We start from the raw sequence: 20,026 nt of genomic DNA on the forward strand, positions 1-20,026 counted from the left end.
TTATACTATCTAATGTTTATTTTATTTTTATCTTTTAATCATCGACTTATTTTTTGTATAAAATTTAGCAATTAGTGTTTGAAATAGGCTTAATTCTATTGTTTTTTTGTAGCGACTAGGGGTGTGCAAAAATCGAACCACCGATAAATCGAACCGATAAAAATGTTATTGGGTTATTGGGTTAACGGTTTTTATTTGTTTTATAAAAAAAATTATTGGGTAAATGGTTCGGTTTCAATTTTAGCTTATTGGGTTATCGGTTAAAACGATAACCCAATAAGTATACACTAAGTTATTATTTTATCCCTATTTATGTTATATATATAAATCTCTCTATCTATCTATCCATCTAACTCTCTCTCTCTTTATAGAGAGATAGATAGATATGTGTATGCATATATATATATATATATATATATTATATGCACTACTTATTCACAATTCAGTGATTCACAAAATATTTACCTATTCAGGGCAACAAAGACACAATATAAAGTTCAACTATTATCGTATTGAAAAGTTTAAAGAATTTATAGCTTCCAACAATTAGGATTTAATTTTTTTCTAACTAACATTAAGTTCAAGTTTGAAGATTCTTGTAAACTAAAATGCATTGCGTAGAATTTTGGCGATAACTAAGATTTCATTTTTTTATGTTAATTGTTACTATTTCTATTTTATAAGTATTTTCTTATTGGTTAAACCGAAAATCGAACTGTTAAGGACCAAAAATCGATAAACCGAAACCGATAAGAAAATATCTTATTGGTTGGTTATTGATTTTACATATTTAAAAATTGAAAATCGATAAACCGGACCAATAACACATGAAACCGAACCGAACCGACCGATGCACACCCCTCGTAGCAACCATCTAGCAAACAAATCTATTAAATTTTCTATTTTCCAAAAACATTCTATTATTGCTGAAAATATATTGGTGCATCGAATTCAAGTACGGTGAATAGCACACGTTTGTCGTATTAAACCAAATTAATGATATTCAATAATATTAGATTTTCAAAGAATTGTATGCCGAACTTTGACACCATTAATTATTTTGTTTAAATATAAAGGTGCACCCATCAAGCTTAAATCCTGGATTCGTCTCTGACAACATTTTGAGGAAATATTATTTGTAGAGTTCTTTAATTTCTATTATCATAAATTGGAGTTTACCTTTATATTTTCTGTTTTGAATGTGAATGTGAGGAAACATAATGCACGACAAAAGTTTTGCGAGATTATCGTGGCCATATAATAAAATTAGAACAGGAATAAAAATAATATTCTAATGATCGATAATTTATATCTATATTGTATTAAAAGTGTGAAGGACGTTCAGAAATATCGCAAACTACCATTGTTAAGAGACGTCCTAATTTACAATAGATTCTAATAATAAGTGATACTATATGTTCCTAATAAAGATTTGAGTATAAAATATAAATGAATTTTATTGTACATGTGATTTGTAATATTGTCTTGTGAATTGTGATGATTGCATATACTTCTGCTAACAGTATTGTGGTTTTACCTCTTTTTTATATCTCACGTCATCTATTTTTTTAAAAAAATTGATGTAGTTTGTATTTTCTAATAATGTAATTTTGATTTATGTTGCAGAGACTCATCAATCATGAAAATCGACTTTTTTCTACAATAATTGATGATTTATTGTAAGTTAGATACTAATCTCCGATATTATATTCATCTATTTAAATTCAAAAGATCAATATTATCACTTGATACATCTATCTTCTTGAAAGCTTTTGGAGTAAAATACTTTTGTATAAGACCCTCGTGAAGTTCACAAGCGCTCCCAAATTGCCGGAAAGATCCCTTTTAATTCCTAATAATAAGTCAAGCCTCTCTTGATTTTTTTGTTCATTTTTCTCACATGATGTATTATATGATATTTGAGCTAAATTTTGTTTTTTTTGTTTTCTTGCGTTCAAGAAAATTGTGCCAGGAGGTCACGGGTTCAAGCCTTGGAAATAGCCTCTTGTAGAAATGCAAGGTAAGACTGCATATGATACACCCTTGTGGTGGGGCCCTTCCCCGGACATGCAAGGTAAGACTGCGTATGATACACCCTTGTAGTGGAGCCCTTTCCCGGACACCACGCATAGCGATAGCTTTAGTGCATCGGGCTGCCTTTTTTTTTGTTTTCTTGCGTTCAAAATCGGCTTTAGGTATCAACAATAAAATATTTGCTAAGAAAAAGAAAACATAAATTCTTAATTATGTAATTACTATTTTTTTTTCTTGCTTTTTTGGTTCGAAGCAGGTTTTGGATATCAAGAATAAGATGTTTGTTAAGAAAAAAAAATGTATGTTCTGAATTACGTAATTACTAATTATTTTGGTATACTGTTCTATAAATATAATTACTAATATATATACGTGCTTAAGGGTGCATATTGATTTTTTTAAAACTTTTTTGATCATTAAATCATGTAATGGCCTTTTGGTTTCTCCATCAATTTGGTAAGGTTGACACAACACAACTATTTCATAGAAAATAGCTTGGGATATTGACCTAATACTATGCACGTTGTTGTTTTTCTCATGTGAAGAGGTGTGCTGTAGTCAATTTTATAATTTATGTCCACTAAAAAAATTCTATAAATAGAAAAAATTATTATTTGTTAATTTTCTTAATTAATTAATTATTATCTTCATATTTATATACAACTATCGTTTTTTTGGGTAAAGTAAAACCAACCAACTAATCTCCAATTCTTATTCAAATTCATAACCTGACACTGTCTTCTCATATCTTTGCAGCTTTGTTTACCAAAAAAGAAAAAATCTTTGCAGCTTTAACAATCAACAGGACACTTAATTGGTATAGAATATGTTAGAAGTCCATAAAATTTAGGACGCCAGTAAGTTACAAATTAAATTTTTGGTTTGACATTGTACATAAAAATATAAAAATTTAATTCACTTCCAAATATAATAAGAAAATCAGCATCTTCGTCAAAATTAATTATAACAAGAGAAGTGTATTTGAACCTAAAAATAACAGAAGATATATTCAACAATTTGTTTTTATTTATAATTTTGTTGGCAAATGAGATACACGCTTTGATCACGCGCAAAGCGTATACTCTAAACTAGTTATAATAATAACAATGCAACATGAAAATTTATTCAAAGGTAAGAAAGAAAAATTTAAGAGAAATAATGTACAACTACACTTATGAGATAATAAAAATAATTTGGGATCGAATATATGAAAGTATTTAACTATTTTAATCAGAATTAGGACTTTATTTTAGTTAATTAAATTTCATGTATTGATTATAAACTATGACATGCGTCCTCAATCGAAGAAAGAACTTAGAAAAAATTAATAAAAGATAAATGGAGAGGAGTAAATTGCGAAATATTATTTCTCATGAAATAAAGATGCTTTGTTTGTCACATCTTGTGGAATTTCTCGACAAAAATTGACTGTTATTCCATTTCGATTGACTTCGAAGTCTTTTATTAATTATTACTACTATAACACATTAACAAAGAAACGACACTTAAAATATTGTTAAATCATACGTACAATATGAAAAGAATTTCATAATCAGTCACTTAAAAATATTGTTAAATCATACAAAAAATATGAAACGAATTTCATAATCAGCCTGATATTGGCAGTGTGTTGGATGCTTTCCCATTACTGGAGACATAGTCAAAAAAAATGGTCACCTGTGGGACCAAAAAAGACAAATAGTAATAGCCCTACATACAATTCTATCATCTTTTTTCATCTTCACATAATCATGTCATGTTGTTTTCTACTACACAATTCACATATTTGCCTTTCGCTTTCATTTATTACACAAACTTTACTCTGTTTCAGATCTTCAACAACTAATTATTTAAATAATAGAGGTAGCTGGTGACTAATTATTTTCCATGGTTGTTGGATATCGAGATGGAGCAAACGTACTGTAACAAACCTACCTCTTCATCATTATCATGTAAAACAGCTGACAGAAAAACAATTGAGAAAAACAGAAGAAGTCAAATGAAGGATCTCTATATGAAACTCAATTCACTTGTCCATCATGATCAACATTCTAAGGTTCTACCTTTTATTTCTCCTATCTTCTCTGCATTCTATTATTCCCTTCATCTGCCTCTCCTCTTTCAAAAATAGTCAGTTTGATTTGATTTTTCACATGTTCGAGTTCATATTTTGAGATCTAGTAGACATCTTCGTCATATGATTGTTGAAATGATAAATCATTTAAGTGTTTAACAAAATTATTATACACTATTTTTCAAACTGTGTCAGCTTACTATGTTGAGCATGAATTTTTCTATTTAATAAATGGACATGTATTTGTCCATTTGGTTGTTTGCTATAAAAGATCATATTTCTCTTTTATCCGATCGGAACCCAACGTTGATGATTGATCAAATCAATCAAATGTTTGTTGTACATGAACTATATTAATAGTAACACGTCTACTTTTAAAGTAGCGTGGCAGTGACACCTGAAACCTCCAAATCCCAGATCCTCCTGATCTAGTCACCGACATACATTAACAAAATCTCAAGGCGCCATAGTTATCTAGGCTTTTAATTTAATTTACAGGAATTTTCGTCACTGCCAGATCAACTAGAAGAAGCAGCCAATTACATTAAGAAACTACAGATAGATTTGGAGAAAATGAGACAGAAAAAAGAAGGATTAACAGCAGCTAGTACTGTAAATTCAAGATCAATGTCAAACAATAATGCTGGGAGAACAATAATAGAAAGGACGTTGCCATTGCCACATATTGAGATTCATATTGTTGATTCAGCTCTAGAAGTGCTTCTAATTACTGGATCAGATTATCACTACATGTTCAACGATATCATTCGTATGCTTCATGAAGATGGCGTACAAGTTATTAATGCCAGTTATACTGCCGTAGGTGATTCCATCTACCATTCCATACATTCCAAGGTACAGCTTTTCATTTTTCCTTTAGATAGCATGTTCGACAGAATTCAATAATTTTGAGATTCAACAGTACTATATGTGAGTATGAGTACGCGGCTGAGAAACAACAGTATTATCCGTCAACAAAAAATTAAGCTAGCGTTTCAGTCATGCGAGAGATATGAAATCACAATTTCAAATTAGCATTCGGACATGTCATTTCAGATCGTGATCTGAAGTCGTGATTTAATATCCCAATTTTTTCAAAAACATGATTTGAGATTTCAAATCATGATATTAACTTCTTTTAAAATATTAATTTGAAATCATGAGTTTATATTTTGTTAAAAAATATCAATCATCTTAAATTTTGTTTTAAAAGACTCGTACTAGGCATGAAAGATTGTTCACATCATATGAAAAGATTATATTAAAGAATAACAAGTTAATTTTATTGTTAACTAGTGGACTTTTATAAAATTGTGTATTTAAAAGTGTTTGTAATTGTAAAATTTATTTACAATAGGAATATGAAGATATGAAATTTACCAATATGACATTTTATACGATATTTTGTTTACGAACTATGATTTGCTCATTTGGTAAGATTATGTAAGAATTGAGGAAATTTTTATAGGTTTAACAATTTGTGGGATTTTCATGTTTATTAGAAAAAAATACGACTTGCATTTCCACACAAAACATCAGTTCATATCAATTTGTTTTCATATCATTATTTCATGTTGCATGTCTGAAACGAGCTCTAATTGGTCGTTTGGCAGGAGGAATAAGGGATAACTAATTTCGAGATTAGTTTTAGAATGAGTTTATCTCATGTTTTGATTGAAATAAAATGCATGAGATAACTCATCCCCGGATTAGTTATCCGGGGATTGTACTATTATTTTTGTTTCTACTTAGGTGTAGAATAACTAATCCCGAAATAGCTAATTCAGAGATAACTTATTTTCCAACCAAACGACCCCTAAGAGCATACGTCTAAATTCTGAATCCGACTCTATGTACTGTTTAGGTGGGAGAAAGTGCAACGTATTTGTCAGGATACGGAAATGCTGCAAGAATTTCTGAGAAATTAAAGCAGTTTGTGGGTGCAGCTGCTAGGTTGCTACCAATCAAACAATGAATGTTTTCATGTTTTTTAATTTTTTTTTTTGGCATGTGCTAAATCATCTTGTTCAGCTGTTTAGTACTTGTTCAAGGACAAGGTTTCATTTCCTGCTTGATGGTACTGGTGGATTCTTGGCTTTTATGGTTTTCACTATTTATTGATCACATAACAAGTTGATATTGCACTCATGTTTTGGCGATGAAGTTATACATTCCTGATTTGTCTCATAAAACTGTTACTGATAGAAATATACAATGTCGATTGGTATTAGATTATAAAAGTTTAGGAGCTTGGTATCATTTTGTGTTGTTGCTCCTTTATTTAGATTTATCTTTTTTCTTGAACACGATCGCTCATTAGTTAATAACCAATGTGTGTTTATTAATATTTCTCTTTAGCCGGAACTGCACTCATGTTAATTTATTAATATTTCTATTTTATTCTCTTTTTGCTTCCTGAGGGTTGTTACTAGGGAATTGCCCCACTTCTAATCTATGATTTATAAAAATGTCTACAATTGTGTTGCTCCACTGAAATAGAAAACATTTTTTCATAACGGGTCCTCCTTAGTTGTATCTTTGATATTTATTCTAAGAGATTTAAGTGTTTTCTTTTCCTTTTTTGTTTCTCATTCGGTATCCAGTACTCATATTGGAGTCCCAATTAATTCAGATCGCTCGTTGTAGGTCCATTTGAGTGTTTCCTTTTATTTGGGCTATAACTGTGAGGTGATGTGCAGTTCCGATACTAAGATTTGTGATATTATAATTTTAGGGAAAATAAATAAATTGAATTTCTGTGAATTGATAAAGATACTATATATATATATATATATATATATATAGTCTGGGCGTCTCAATAAAATTAATGGTTTAAAGTCAAATTTTAATAAACGGTCTTAGATATATTGTAATAATTTAGAGTTATTTTTTGTTGTTGCATATTAGTTTTTTTATGTAGAATTTTTAAAACACAAATAACATTTAACTTCACAAATTGATAAAAGTAAGGATTAATTCTAGTTAATAAGATCCTAGTCATTTATTTGCAATATATAATTGGATGTTATTGTTAAAACTTTATTTATTAAATGAAGTTTGATTCAAAGTTCTAAAATATTTCTGATAAAAATTTGATATTTTTTTTTCTTTATTTTTTCAGATAATTTTTGTAAATGTATTTCACAACCTTCATTATTATTTCAAATAAAATTAAAATCATAAAATTTATTATTAAAATTTTCAAGGAATAAAGCCAATGTATATAGTTTATTTCAATGCACACTATACGAAGATAAGGATACTATATATATCTGCATAAAATCTACACAGAGAATTGAACATGTCGATCCCGATAAAATCGATTTTTAAATTAATTCTATATATTTGACTTAATAGTCAGTGTTGATCTGGACCAATATTTCTCTTGACAATTGTTGTATTAAATAAAATTTAAGAGTTGATATATAGAGAGGACGAATTAAGATATGTTGACCACTCATTAAATGAATAGAAAAAAATGATATTTCAAATCTATTAGGTATAATAAAAATAAAAATCTCAAAACCCACAAAACCAGTAGTTAATTCAATTTCTAGGTTACCGTAGGTACGTGTAAGATTTTTATTTAGAATGAATAGCAGGATAAGAATATATTGTGTAGGCACTTTGAAAGATATATGAAAAGCTACAAGTACGTAAAATGGACAACGTGGTTTATACACAGTGGTGGATCTTTCCTTTGTCAGGGGTTCATTCGAATCTCTTTCAGAGAAAAATTATGTTATATATACATGATTAAAATTATATTTTATGTATATATATTACATATTGAACCTCCTTCTGTTAATTCGTATGTTCACTTATAAAGTTCCTTAGTAAATATCCTGACTCCGTCAGTGTTTGTACACATCTTCCTTTTGCTGGTCTCTTCCCTTCCACACATTCCTCTTTCATAGAATACTATTATATGGAGTAATAAAGTGTTGTTTTAATCAAATCTTCTTTCCAAAAGGAGATTTTATTTAGCATCTTTATTTATTGACTTTATACATAATGTCCTGCCTGTCTGCTGCTGCCCTACTAAGTATAGTGTCGTGGTGTTATCTTGAATTTAAAATATAGTGTTAATTATTTTATGAATTTAAATTCAATAAATTTAAGGGTGTACCATTACAACAACAACAATAAATCCAGTGTAAGTGGGGTCTGGGGGGTAAGATGTACGTAGTCTATATCGTTACCTTCGAAGAAGTAGAGAGGTTGTTTCCGATAGACCCTCGGCTCGAGATAAAGAATAGTAAACAAGGGGATGGATGACATAACAGAAATAAGAAATAATAAAATAGAAATCAGAGAAATATGAAATACGAAATACGAGAAATAAGGGCAACACGAAATAAGAAAATAGGAACTAAGAAATAGGACATCCACCTAGTAGTAACATACACACGCATATCAAAAGATACCTATGTACACAGCCCTAGAATTACTAATCCGGCTACACAAGATCTCTTCTGACTTCTTGCTACAACCCACACACTCACACTAGTCTTCTACCCTTATCCGTGCTTTCCACTCCTTCCTATCTAGGGTCATGTCCTCGGTAAGCTGAAGCTGCTCCATGTCATATCTAATCACCTCCCTCCAGTATTTCTTCGACCTACCTCTACCCCTCCTAAAGCCATCCAAAGTTAGTCTCTCACACCTACGAACTGGGGCATCCGCACCCCTCCTCATCACATGCCCAAACCATCTCGCATCTTGTCCTCTATCGAAGTCACTCTCACCTTCTCCCGGATAATCTCATTCCCAACTCTGACCCCTCTAGTAAATTCACACATCCAATGTAATATTCTCAGTTCCACCACCTTCAATTATTGAATGTGTACCATTACAATTATACATATTCGATACCCGCATCCCACTATATGAGAACCAGTAAGAAGAAAACACTAGGATTCTAGCTGGTAACATCACAAGATAAAAGAGACAATATATCAACAATCGGACATATGTTATACCCAAATATTTAGAGAAAACATGAAACTGAAAAAAGAAGGAGAAAATAAAGATCAAAGAGTTGCTATTTGAAGTCCTCTATTTCAATTTATGTGACACTATTTGATTAATCACGAAGTTTAAGAAATAAAAAAGGACTTTGTTATGCTCAACAAATTGCCTTATCAAAGTTGCCTTGTCTAGGCACGGAAACCGGACTTTAGATTAAAAGGGACAAACAAGTTTCCCAATTAAGTGAGGGTCCTTCAAGTTTAAAAAATTAGGTAAAAGGGATAATTTTTTTTTCATTTTTTTTTTTTTAAATATTTTCGTTCCAACAACTTTGATAGTTGTTCGACAACTTTGCGAAGTTATTGAGACAACTAATGCAATTGTCGAACAACTGTTAAATTACCTAAATTTCTAAAAATAAATCACACCGTAATCTAATTCGCCTGATCCGACCCTTAAAAAATATACAAACAAATATATCTCTCTCTCAATTCTTTTGGTCGAATTTTCTCAACGAATAAAAATACTTCTCTTTCAACGTGCAACATTGGTAGGTTGTTTACAAATGAACAAAGCGTAAAACAGAACGAGATAACGTAGAAGCATGGAACTAGAGAAAATATTTTTCACAAACTCTGATTTTATTCGATTATGTTCAAATTTTAAAATTTGATATACAATTCTATGTGCATCTAGATTCTCGAATTAGTGAATACATTTTTCGAGCAAATGACATGTTGAAAGAAATTGTATAGATCTAAATTTCACATACAGATAGATGAATGAATAAATGTCACAATTGGTACACATGGAGATCTCTTAATTCAATCATCCAGATAAATATCCAATGGCCCAGTCTATTGCGCTGGACCATCAAATGTCACTTTTCGTGAGTTTTGTACTGATGAAAGTCCATGAACTGAATGAGGGATATATTTCTTTGTGTTTGCACTTATGTAGATCATTTTACATGAATTATGCACTGATCAATATCCAGGGGCTTAATCTCGTTGGAAAAAATCGTCCAACAGAATTGAAGGGCGTATAATTATTTGTGTCTTTTTTGTGGCTCAAGTCGGATTAGATAGGTTAGATTAAGGTTGTATTTTATTTTTCAAAAAATGAGGTATTTAACATTGATTTGAGCTTTACTATCAAGAAAGGGTACACATGAAAAGTTTCTTAATAATAGGAGTAAATTTGACCTCAAAGTATGACATGAAGTGTAAATTTGACCCCAAAGTATGACGAAGGGTATATTTAGCCAAATTTTTAAAGTAGGGGAGTAAATTTGACCCCAAAGTATGACGGTGAGGGCAAATTTGACCCTAAAGTATGACGAAGGGTATATTTAGCTATTTTTTCAAAGTAGAGGGGTAAATTTAACCTTTTCCCCTATATTATATAGGGATAAGGACATGGGGTCACCATTTAAAAAAAAAAATTGACACAATTTGAAAAGGTGAATAAATATAACCTGTCAGCTAAATTTAATTTCTTTTTTTACCCATTTGGTCCAATTTGGCACATGCAATCTCTATACTCAATTGATACACTTTTATACCAAATTGATACACTTTTGTATTATATTGATACACTTTTTAAAAAAGAGAAAGGAAATTTTATACAAGCACATGCAGTCTCTATACCCAATTGGTACTCTTTTATACCACATTAATACACTTTTATACTGCATTAATACATTTTTATACTACATTAATATACTTTGCTACCGCATTGATACACTTTTATACTAGATTGATACACTTTTATATCACGTTGATAGAATATATATATACCATATAAATACACATTTTACAAAGAAAATTTGCTTCGTTATTCGTGAATTTGTTAACTTCACCTAAATTTTTGTGAAAATTTGTGCAAGCATATACAAAATTTATTAAACCCTGTACCTTTACTGTCCAAACATTTCTTAATTTTTTTGACTAAAAAGTGAGAGATAGCAGAAAAAAAAAAGTCAAAGTGTCACTATAGTGTTAATTCATATGAAAAGAGATAGATTAATTATGGGTGGACTTGTATTTCATATTTTTATTTTCGTGATCGCATCTAAAAAAATAAATGGGTGGACAAAGTGGACTTTAAAAAAAATAAAAAAAATAACAACATTAAAAGAAAAAAATAGTGAAACTCAAACAAAAAAAAATAGGAAGAAAGAGAACGTAACATGTAAAATAATTGACATTAAAAATTAAACAATAAATAAAAAAAAGACCAAAAAAAAGGAGGTAGTAGCAACAGAAAAGCCTAAATGGCTATCTATTGGAATTGTCAAATCAATGGCTATATCAGTGGAAATATAATGGGCGAGCTGACATTTGTGTCTTTTTCCCATATATATATATAGAGAGAGAGATGGTGATTTGCTAAAATACGATTATTTTGCGTTGCTATTTTTATCCTTGGGGCGGATCACCAACAGTTACAGCTCAAATTCTCGCAAAGTGCCATATATATTATACTAAAACTTTGAAACAGATTACTACCAATTCTTCTGGTTGTGTAAAAAAATATGAACTGTTCATAACAATTTTATATTTTTAGATGGAAAGTACATGAGTCATTTATTAGCCACTTTAAGAGATCAAAGATACTTTGCCGATATAACTCGGTTAAAGTTAAATTGACATAAAACTTTCAACATGCACACAAATTCTCTAATTATAGGAGAAATAAACACGGTTTTATTTTATTTTACAATATTAATGATATAAAGTGCACATGCTTTTATGTAATTCTCTCTCTATCGATTGAATTTCTCTAGTTTAATTAAATACTATTAAACACTCTAGATCAAAAATGAAAGTACTCATGCTCGTGTAAACTTTATGTATTACATATTAAAGAAAGAACTTTTCTTAGATCACGAAAGCAGAAAAGTTGACTTGTCTCAGACATCGGCCGAGCAAGTCGAGCAAATTAAGGATTGCAAAATTAGCTCATAAAATAATACTATTCACACTACACTTTATTTGAAATTAGTTTTTCCCAAAAAAATTCTAACAAATAAAAACGATGTTGACTGTACAACAACATGTCACATGTTTGGTTTCAAAACGGATTCCAAAACCAGTGGGAATGTATTTTCGTAAAGCAAGTACATTTAGATTGTCTGGTTTCAAAATGAGACATGTTTTTGTCTATGTTTCTTGTGATTTTTTGACAATACGAAAGCTTCTAGTACATTATTTTGTAGCTCTAGAGTAATTTGTTTTAATTGGTATTTTTCTTTGGAATATATGGCTCATTTCCAACACCATAATTTTCCAAAACTAAAATTTTTTCTTATTAAAAGTAACAAAAACATGGTAGGACCAAGACACGATGTAAAATCTTGCCTAATCGTACGTGTCGGTTCATTTAGACCCACATCGATTCAACATTTAGATTGTTTAGTATTAGAAAAATTCTTTACATCCAGTGAAGATTTGAATAGATGGAAGAAAAAAAAAAATCACCATGTATTTTACGTCCGGTTGAATTTAAACCAAAGATGATATGTTCTCAATCTTCATTAACTACTAGGTCATACTGTTTGGTACAACTATGCTTTAGACCCTAGTTGATTATACTTCTTTCGAACAACTTCGACCATGTAATATTTGGTTTTCCTCATCATCGTTTGATGTCTTCGATTACTATGACTTCACACTTGCAACTGGTGCATAGATAGGACGGACGTCGACATAATGCATCTCCTAACTCCTAACCATCTCAAGGACAATCTCTCATTTTATCTGTGACAGTCGTGTTGGACATTTGCCTATTATAATGTTTACTTTTATTTAATTGCTTACAACTACATGCGTTCGAAAGAAGTGTAAACAAGACACGACAGAGAGGAAAAAGGGGGAAATTTAGAATAGATAATTGTTAGTATATTTTATTTATGACGCAACCATAAATCCTATCCAAATTAAATTATGAGAGATGAAACGGTTGTATAATTATCCTAATTGGATCCTGTCATTTGGTACGCACGCAGATTCAATTATCCTACAATTAATATCTCTAGACTAATCTATCCTATCTAGAAGGTCGGATAGAATAATCTCAAGCTGGATGGAATACGGTGGGATATCACAAGATTTATTAAAGTGAATCTTGATCCTGGGATATCCCTCATTATCCCTTGTACCAAACAAAACCAAAATCTAGAGAATGTTGCTCTTCAAGAGAAAAATGAAAGAGGTGCTGTCCGTACTAAAAAAATCTTCTCAATTATTACGTGAGTTACACAAAAGGAAGGACCACATCTCTTCTCATTTCCTGCAAGATTTTTCAAAGCTTCAATTCACATGAACCATGATATAAAAATATCCAGAATAGGTAACATGTGAAACTCAGAAAAGTAACACGAAACATAAATATCACTACCTTTTTCCATTTCAAACTGTCAAAACGGAATCACAGTGCATGTTTGAAGATTCTAATCACATTACAAGTATCACGGAGACCATGCAAACGATGGTTCATTGAACATCATAAAACTAATCGATGCAGCCACTGGTTTTAGATATATATTATCTACACAAGATTCATGCATGCACACATGATAAGTCAACTAGTTGTCTTAGTTACGATGCTTCCATGGACCGGTTGATACACGTATAACATATATTATCTACACAAGATTCATGCATGCACACATGATAAGTCAACTAGTTGTCTTAGTTACGATGCTTCCATGGACCGGTTGATACACGTATAACATGCAAGGGCAACATGAGTAAAATTCAGTACCAACTTTGTGGAGACACAACAACAGGGGTAATAAATGAGAAGATATTTAATTTGCACTCAAGATGTAGTGGAGTAGATGGGCATACATACCTATAAGAAAGGAAAAACAAGTCTGCAAGTTGATGCAATAAGTAGCAAGAAATTTAATGTGAAGGATAGCATTCACATTATCTTCTTACCCTTTTAAAATGTACGGAACCGGCTATCTTCTCTGATCTGCACCCTGCAAAGCAAAAGTCTGGCAACACATGAAGGATGCAAGAGGGTGTTGGCATAGTTAGAAACAAATGTTAAATGCAAACAAAGAAGACAAGTGATGCACCTTACCACCACTATTTAATAACTGTGTGAATGCATTCGGAGAAGAAAGGATAGGAAAAGAAGGGGAAATTACTAAGCCACCATACTCTAGATTGTGTGTCCTGTCAATTACAACCATCTCAAATATGGCAAATATATAATATAGTCCCTAATATTTATTCATACAACCTGTTGGCAGAGAGAGATATATTGAGTTGCTAAGTAAATCCAATGTCAACCAATCAGCTTCTCTAAATCAACACTGTTAACTTTAATGTCGATAAATGATACCAGTTTTTACGTTCAGAAAAGCGCCCTGTGGCAGTGTTTCAGTTAATATTACCGATAACAACATGCAAAAGAAGGGTAGCAAATCACATGCAACAAATAACAAGCTGCATTAGTTATATCACCAACAATCAGCAGCAGCAGCGTGTAGGTGTCACGCTTCAGTAAAATACAAAAATCACAAACCTTATGGTCAACTCAAAAATCACCTGAAGGAAAAAGCTGACAAATCATTTTGAGGATCTAAAGCAAGCAAGCAAGATTATGCTTGCAATATTGAAGGTAGCAGAAAACTTAAGGAAAATACTATATCTTTTTTCAGCAATGGTTATCTTGGTTTAACAAGCATATAATATACCACTTAAAAGTGCAGAATTTATTCCATTCAGCTTAACCTAGCCTTACATATGGCATTTGCATCCAAAATCTGATGATCATATTTTGTGTACCCATCATACAAAATTACGAAGGCTATAACAATCCCTTACAGATGGCACTTGCATTCAAGAACTAATGATCATACTTTGTGTACCAATCAGGTAAAATGGCAGAGGCCACCTCAATGCACACCTACAGTCTAAAAATTCACATTGGCTTAATAATGGAACAGAGATATACAACGGTATGAAACCAAAAGCAGTTTAATTACACAGAGACCTGGTAAAACTATTAAAGTCAGATCATCCAGAAATTCAAGCAAATCTAGGTTTTGGCATGGGCATTGATGAAACATTTTGATGTAACGAAGCAGTTTGATGTACATGACCAAGCTTTTGGATCCAATGATGAAGCCCTTTCTTGTGATCTTGACAAATTGACTTCTGAACAAGAGTCAGAGTCCCATCATGAGCGACTGATGATTCAAACTGCTCCAGTACCTTCACAATCTGCCAAAACTCAGGTCTCTTTTCTGGTTGCAGAGCCCAACATAGTTCAATTAAAGCTCTCATGGCTGGAGGGCAGTCCCCATGAATAGGTGGTCTCATATTCTGAAAGGTCCCAAAAACAAGTTCTTTTAGGATTAAATAAATTCCTAATTCACAGTTTATGAAGAATCATGAAGAGAGAGGGGTTTTGCTGGGAGGACAGGTGGAGGTCTGGGGGCACGTGGATTGCTATCACATCAACGTGTTCAGCCATGTAGAGATCAAAGTTATTTATTCCACTATCCAGAGGTACGAGTTTCATAACTGATTATAAAGTTCATAAATAACACAATATTACAAGAGTTCCAGAGGTATATGAATAAGGAAGTACCAAATGTTGGACCATACCTTGTTTACGACAGCAAAAGCAGCCTGTACTGGTGTCATATCTTCATAAGGAATGGTTCCAGCCACCATTTCCCACAGAATGAGTCCAAATCCATATACATCAACTTTTCTGCCATACGATTTTCTCTTGATCATCTCTGGTGCCATCCAACGGTAAGTGCCTGGGTCATCAGCCAGGAGATCACAGTATGCCTCCTCACAAGCAATTCCAAAGTCCGCAATTTTCAGGTGAAAATCCTCATCGATAAGAATATTCTCTGGTTTGAGGTCCCGATGAATAATGCCTTGCGAGTGAATATATTCCATGCCACGAGCAATATCCATGGCAAGTGCAATCAATTTGTCCAGGACTAGGGACTTACGCTCAAGCTTGTGGAGGTATGCTCTCAAAGAACCCTCTGACAGATACTCCGTAACAACACAAAAAACTGGTGGTTGTTTGCATGCACCTATGAACTGCATTAAAGGGGTCATACGAACCAAATCACAAAGAAATTTTATAAGGACGACAAGTTACCACAATTGCTGTACCGTTTAAAAATGGAGACTCTCTAGTTATAGAAGCAAATGAGGGAACTAACAGGGCTGTGAAACTTTTATAGCAGGATAACCAGATACTTAAATGAAATCAACCAAAAAAGAAAATTAATTCTATTTACTACCTTTATAACATTTGGATGATGGAGCCGAGACAAGAGAGTAACTTCTCTAGTAAACTGATTCTCCAATCGAGTTGCTAAAGCTCCAATTTCGTCATCATCTGGCAATCTTATAATTTTCACTGCAACAGCTTCATCCTTGTATTTCCCATGGTAAAGCTGACTGTGAGCACCGTGTGCAAATCTTAGCCCAAGAAAAAGCTTAGAAAGATCAATTGTATGTTCATCTGCTGTTTCCACAGAACTAACTCTACCAACACCATGATCAAAGTACCTACTCCATGCTGAATCCTTCCGGCCCTTTGATTTATCATGGAACTTGAATGATGTGAAATGCCGAAGGGGACTTGTATTTGCTGGAGATCTTGAACCAGGAGATCTTCCGGTTGGTGATTTTGATTCGCGGGTATCTTTGTGAAACGACTTGCTCACAATTTTCTTCTCATATTCCTTCCTTTGTGGAACTGGAGTAGAGAATCTCTTCTGACTAGATCGAGCTTCCTTAAAGGTATCAGGAACTGGTGTTTCTGGATGAGGTGATACAGTCCTCTGTTTATTTGTCGTTGGATTGCGCTGAAGACGCGCAACGGTCGGCTCAGGCCTTGGATTAAGAGAACCTGTTCCAGGTCTAGTTTTTGCACCAGCAATTCTTCCTGACTGAATAGAACTAATGGGAATAGAGCCCAATCTAGCAGAATCCAACCTATGACAAACTGTATGAGAAAACTTTGTTCTCCTAATCCAAGAATTAACTTCTTCATCCATTTCTTCAATCAGAACCTTACAACACCTTGTAACCAATAAAAAATCTCTTCTATACCTCCTCCTCCAGCTTACAACAAGGTTCAAATTCAAGAATTCTCTTCAAATCCCCTGTGAAGTCTACCAAGTTTTCTATTGACAATTTCTCCAAGTCCATCAAAGGGGGTAGTAAATCAAGAAATCAAACTCCAACATCCATGAGCAGATATACCATAAATGATCAATCAACTTCAAAACAACTTTTTTCAACACCAAAACTAAAACAGGCAAAATCCCAATATCAAAGATCAAAAGTTTTTAACATCTAACAAACAACAGCTCATCAGCAAGACCATTCAGACTTGTAGACCTACCAAATGCCACCCACTTGCAAGAACACCAAACTATTACCTCAAAAAGCAAAGCAAACCATCTTCAGCTCCAAAGTCAAACACCCACCATCTTCTCTCAAAACCTGGAAGATCCCATACACAAATTAAAAATATAAGTTTTATCCTTAAAAGAAAGAAAAAACACCCAAATAAAATAACATTAAAAAACAAAAAGCATACTCAATTGGCTTAAAGATAAAGAAATACCCATCATGATAAACCCCATTAACCCACCAACTTAGCTAATCATGTTCCCAAATACAAATAACAATTAAATAAATAAAAAAAAGAAACACTCATATCCAAAAAAAAAAAAATGCCCTTTCCATAAAAACAAGATCCATGTACCAACACACTTACCCAAATGTTATTTTCTTAAAGAACCAATCTTTGATACAAACTTTACAATTCTTTATTTTTTTGTTTCACTTTTCTCTCTTCCCCTTAAGCCATTATTAATAATGTAAAGAGAGGAAAGAGAGAAGAAAATTCAAAAACTTCATTCAACATAACTATCCTAATTAATATATAAGCTTTTGCTACCAAAAAAAAAATCCTAGTTAATATAAGGTAGTAGTACTAGGGGGTTGTATCTATCAAAATAAAAATTATACGTAGGTGCTTTCTGTGACCAATTGTTTCACGTAGATGATTCATGTGGACCCCTTTTTGTTGCTGACTACAGGAAAAATTGGGCTCGGTGTAGTGGGCCCCATGAGTGGTGGGGAGTGGGGCCCATTACAAGTATTATATAGTCAATAAAGGACAGAAAAGGGAGAAAAATAATAGGAGTAATAAGAAATGGGGAATAAAGCAATTTAATTGGGAAGAATACAATGTCACCATCAGAGAATTGGGGTACGGAATAAAGGAAAACTCTGGTTTTTTAAAATTATTTTTATTTTTGTCCTTGTTACTTTTATTTTTTAATATTTAGATACGGTTAAATGGTACGGTGTCACGGATATGGAGGATTGTGGTAGGGTGAGTTGGCAGTAAATTCATAATAATATAATCCCACCTGTCCATTTATTTGCACCAATTTTTTTTATTTGATATGAAATTTAAAAAAAAAGTAAAAGAAATTAAATTTTAAAATCTTAAACAGAAAAGAAAATGGAAGATGCCAAAAATTCTCATGTCGCAAGAAAAAAAATTATAAAAAAGAAAAATAGACAATAAAAGGGATTATTAATAAATAAAGACAGACAAGTACATTATTACAATAGATGGAGTATGATTTATTTTTCATTTTGTTTAGGAAAGTTAACAGATTTGATGATGGTGTTATTAGTTTTATTCCAATTTTGATCATTACACTGTTTAATTAATATATTTGACCATAAATTAAACCAGATATGTAGTTGTGATCCTTTAAGTTGACAGAGTTGATGTGTTCATTATTTAAAGATAAATAAAAGTCAAGTTTTTCAAAATTGAAGTTAAGTTGTACATTTATTAAAGACCATAATATAGGCAAAATATAAAATTAAAACTAATCTATCATTAATAAGAGATTTTTCATTCTTAATATAGAGTTCAATAGTTTTAATTAAAATTAAGATTAAAAAGATTTCATCATAACCACCTCACTATATTTGTGTTCTATAAGTATATATAGAGAGAGTGTTTTATAAGGGTCGTACTAAACTCTGGCCAAATTCAAGTAATTTAATTTTTTATATAAAATATGATTAAATACAAAATAATTACTCTCGCAAAGATAGTAAATTGAAAAGCATTATTATTTTTATGAGTTTATGAATATATATTTTATAGCCAAAAATAGAAATATATTTCTTTGATTTTTATTAAATATTAATTTTATTCATAATTTCTCGTGGCAAGAATGTAAATTAGTTAATATGATAATTTAAGCTTAGTTTTACTTTAAATTAAGAAAAATAAAATTAAATTTATCAAAATAAACCTCAAGAAACTAATAGTTTTTATATTTAGTTTATGCCTAAGAATATTAATTCTCAATTAATCAAAAAAGATAATTTAAAAATAATTTACATCTTAATTGATACCACTATCTTCATTTTTAACTTTATCAATAATTTTAATTTTCAGTATTTGAAATATTTAATTGATAATTTCAAAGGCAAGATAAAATTATTCATAATTTTTTTAATTCAATTCATAAAAAGTAATTAGAAAATATTGAGAACCATACCCAGTTCATCTGATTAGTTAAACAACAGAAAAATCTAAATAATTCAGTTAATTGCCAACTTGAATTCTCACTTTATTAGTGAAGGTTTGTTTTCTCGTTTTGTAATTTCCTTCCTATTTCATTTTAAAAAAAAATAAATTAGTTAAAAAATTTAAAAATCAAGGAAAAACTCAATATTGATTTTTCATATTATGACACACCACATACAAAGTCTCATTTGGCAAAAAAGAAATTAAGTAATTTTATCTATATCAACTACATATCATAATTTTAGTGAATTAACAAATTAATTGAAATTATTAAAGTAGCCTTGTGAGGACTACCAAAGTTTATTATTCTCTTTTATA

At 31.4% G+C, this 20,026-nt stretch overlaps 2 protein-coding genes across 2 annotated transcripts; one reads left to right on the forward strand and one right to left on the reverse strand.

Moving 5' to 3' along the window:
• The first annotated feature begins 3,807 nt into the window (after positions 1 to 3,807).
• LOC107861223 (transcription factor bHLH162) lies at positions 3,808 to 6,267 on the forward strand. The gene is made up of 3 exons (XM_016706582.2): positions 3,808 to 4,090; positions 4,607 to 4,963; positions 5,973 to 6,267. Exons 1-3 carry the CDS (start codon positions 3,941 to 3,943, stop codon positions 6,081 to 6,083), a joined length of 618 nt encoding a protein of 205 aa, XP_016562068.1. The 5' UTR covers positions 3,808 to 3,940; the 3' UTR covers positions 6,084 to 6,267.
• Positions 6,268 to 14,847: 8,580 nt separating this feature from the next.
• On the reverse strand, positions 14,848 to 18,137 carry LOC107859379 (serine/threonine/tyrosine-protein kinase HT1). The gene is made up of 4 exons (XM_016704366.2): positions 17,861 to 18,137; positions 16,371 to 17,583; positions 15,709 to 16,164; positions 14,848 to 15,423 (listed from the first exon to the last, which is right to left on the reverse strand). The coding sequence occupies exons 2-4, from the start codon at positions 17,130 to 17,132 to the stop codon at positions 15,127 to 15,129; spliced, it is 1,515 nt and encodes a 504-aa protein (XP_016559852.2). The 5' UTR covers positions 17,133 to 17,583; positions 17,861 to 18,137; the 3' UTR covers positions 14,848 to 15,126.
• Between the last annotated feature and the right edge of the window lie 1,889 nt (positions 18,138 to 20,026).

The sequence above is a fragment of the Capsicum annuum genome, chromosome 2 (genome assembly GCF_002878395.1).
Source record: "Capsicum annuum cultivar UCD-10X-F1 chromosome 2, UCD10Xv1.1, whole genome shotgun sequence".
Lineage (NCBI taxonomy): Eukaryota > Viridiplantae > Streptophyta > Magnoliopsida > Solanales > Solanaceae > Capsicum > Capsicum annuum.

What these genes read in the sequence shown, in the direction of transcription:
- LOC107861223 (XM_016706582.2), top strand. Translation starts at nt 3,941, where the DNA reads ATGGAGCAAACGTACTGTAACAAACCTACCTCTTCATCATTATCATGT. An exon ending in ATCATGATCAACATTCTAAG is followed by an intron (nt 4,091 to 4,606) that starts GTTCTACCTTTT and finishes TTTAATTTACAG; the next exon opens with GAATTTTCGTCACTGCCAGA. An exon ending in ACCATTCCATACATTCCAAG is followed by an intron (nt 4,964 to 5,972) that starts GTACAGCTTTTC and finishes TGTACTGTTTAG; the next exon opens with GTGGGAGAAAGTGCAACGTA.
- LOC107859379 (XM_016704366.2), bottom strand. Translation starts at nt 17,132, where the DNA reads ATGGATGAAGAAGTTAATTCTTGGATTAGGAGAACAAAGTTTTCTCAT. An exon ending in ATCATCCAAATGTTATAAAG is followed by an intron (nt 16,165 to 16,370) that starts GTAGTAAATAGA and finishes CCTTTAATGCAG; the next exon opens with TTCATAGGTGCATGCAAACA. An exon ending in CTTTTGCTGTCGTAAACAAG is followed by an intron (nt 15,424 to 15,708) that starts GTATGGTCCAAC and finishes GGGACCTTTCAG; the next exon opens with AATATGAGACCACCTATTCA.